The following is a 1,309-nucleotide window of genomic DNA, read 5'->3' on the forward strand; positions in this document are numbered from 1 at the left end:
GTAATCAGCCGATCTGCACGCCACGTAAGAGAAGTAGGCGACCTTGCCAAACATATACCCTGTTGAAGGCGCATCAGGAGGTGCTATTTGTCAACCTTGTGCTCTACCAAGCAGGAAGGACGAGGGGCGCACAGATAAGCGATTATAGCTACTTACATAGATTTAAGTGGAATAAGAGAACCCACAGGTGCCTGCCCGGTTCACGCGACGAGAACGGGGCCAGAGTATCATGCAATTGTCCAGCGCCTTCATACGCTCCGACTCTCCCTCCCTCGAAAAAGGTGTCTATCACCTCCACAGTATAAACAAAATGCGTTGAAGCGTGACTGATCCAAAGGTGGTGCGCCACCTGTTCACACTTCTCCAAGTCTCGATCAAGGGCTGACCTAATTATTCAGAAAACAGTAGCTGTTGAGGTATTGACGATTCAATTGATTGAAAAGTTCGACATACTGACCTCAACCAGATTCTTGAGTTTTTCATACTGCTCATCATAAGGAAATAGGCTACATCCATCTTCAGTCATTCATCTAACACTCGACACTTGGTTATGAGCACCTTCAACCTGTCCAGCAATGGTAGCACCTTCAGACCAAAGTTGTGCGGATTGCGCGCATCAAAGTGCAATGTGCTGCCAATCAAGCTACTCACGTCTAGCCCTTCGATCAGCATTTTTGATGCTAGTAAGTTAGAAGTCGCTTAAGCAGCATAGGTTTTCTCAACCACCTGCACTCGTGACATCTTCCACAGTGGCATTTTCCCACCATCAATCTACAAAAGGACACAAACTGGGTCGCTTACTCAAAAACACTTTGTGAGAGCTCGACATTAAGAGTCAAGGCCGACCTCAAACTCCAGCAGGGCATCAGTAATTAAGGCGATGTCGAAAAGGAAATGAATGAGTTCCCAACGTCGAGTTCTCAGCTCGAGTGACACCTGATGCACGAGTTTTGTCTTTTCACCGGTCTCATCATTACACACAACGAGACAGGATGGTCATAGAAATCCCTATAAATAACTCTAAAAATGTACGGGGATACTGATTTACTCAGACTGATGTGGAGAAGCGCCAAAAAGAGTCCAAATATAAATAAGGGCTTAGAAACCACCCTGTGTTGCAAGCTAATATGAATCGAAGCGCTCTTGAAAACAACCAACCATCTACAGATAAACTTGCACCAACTTTGACAAAAAGCGCACCACACGCCACGTTGCCTTGATATTCATGGCAGCACCTTCACCTTTCAAACACACAAGTCGTTTCGTAACATCGGAATACAGTGTGGAACGACACCCGCAAAAGGGCGAA

The 1,309-nt window shown here is 45.9% G+C and overlaps 1 protein-coding gene across 1 annotated transcript in view; it reads right to left on the minus strand. All coding sequences in view use genetic code 11, as the record gives it.

The window, feature by feature from the left end:
• Positions 1-526, minus strand: part of EGR_11220 (hypothetical protein) — a gene marked incomplete at both ends in the record, with an annotated part of 1,224 nt that extends 698 nt beyond the window's left edge. The window contains one exon of the mRNA XM_024500467.1: positions 486-526. Coding sequence (XP_024345119.1) covers positions 486-526 — 41 coding nt within the window. The remainder of the gene's footprint in view (positions 1-485) is intronic.
• Positions 527-1,309: the final 783 nt, after the last annotated feature.

The sequence above is a fragment of the Echinococcus granulosus genome (genome assembly GCF_000524195.1).
Source record: "Echinococcus granulosus chromosome Unknown EG_S00537, whole genome shotgun sequence".
Classification (NCBI taxonomy): Eukaryota; Metazoa; Platyhelminthes; class Cestoda; order Cyclophyllidea; family Taeniidae; genus Echinococcus; species Echinococcus granulosus.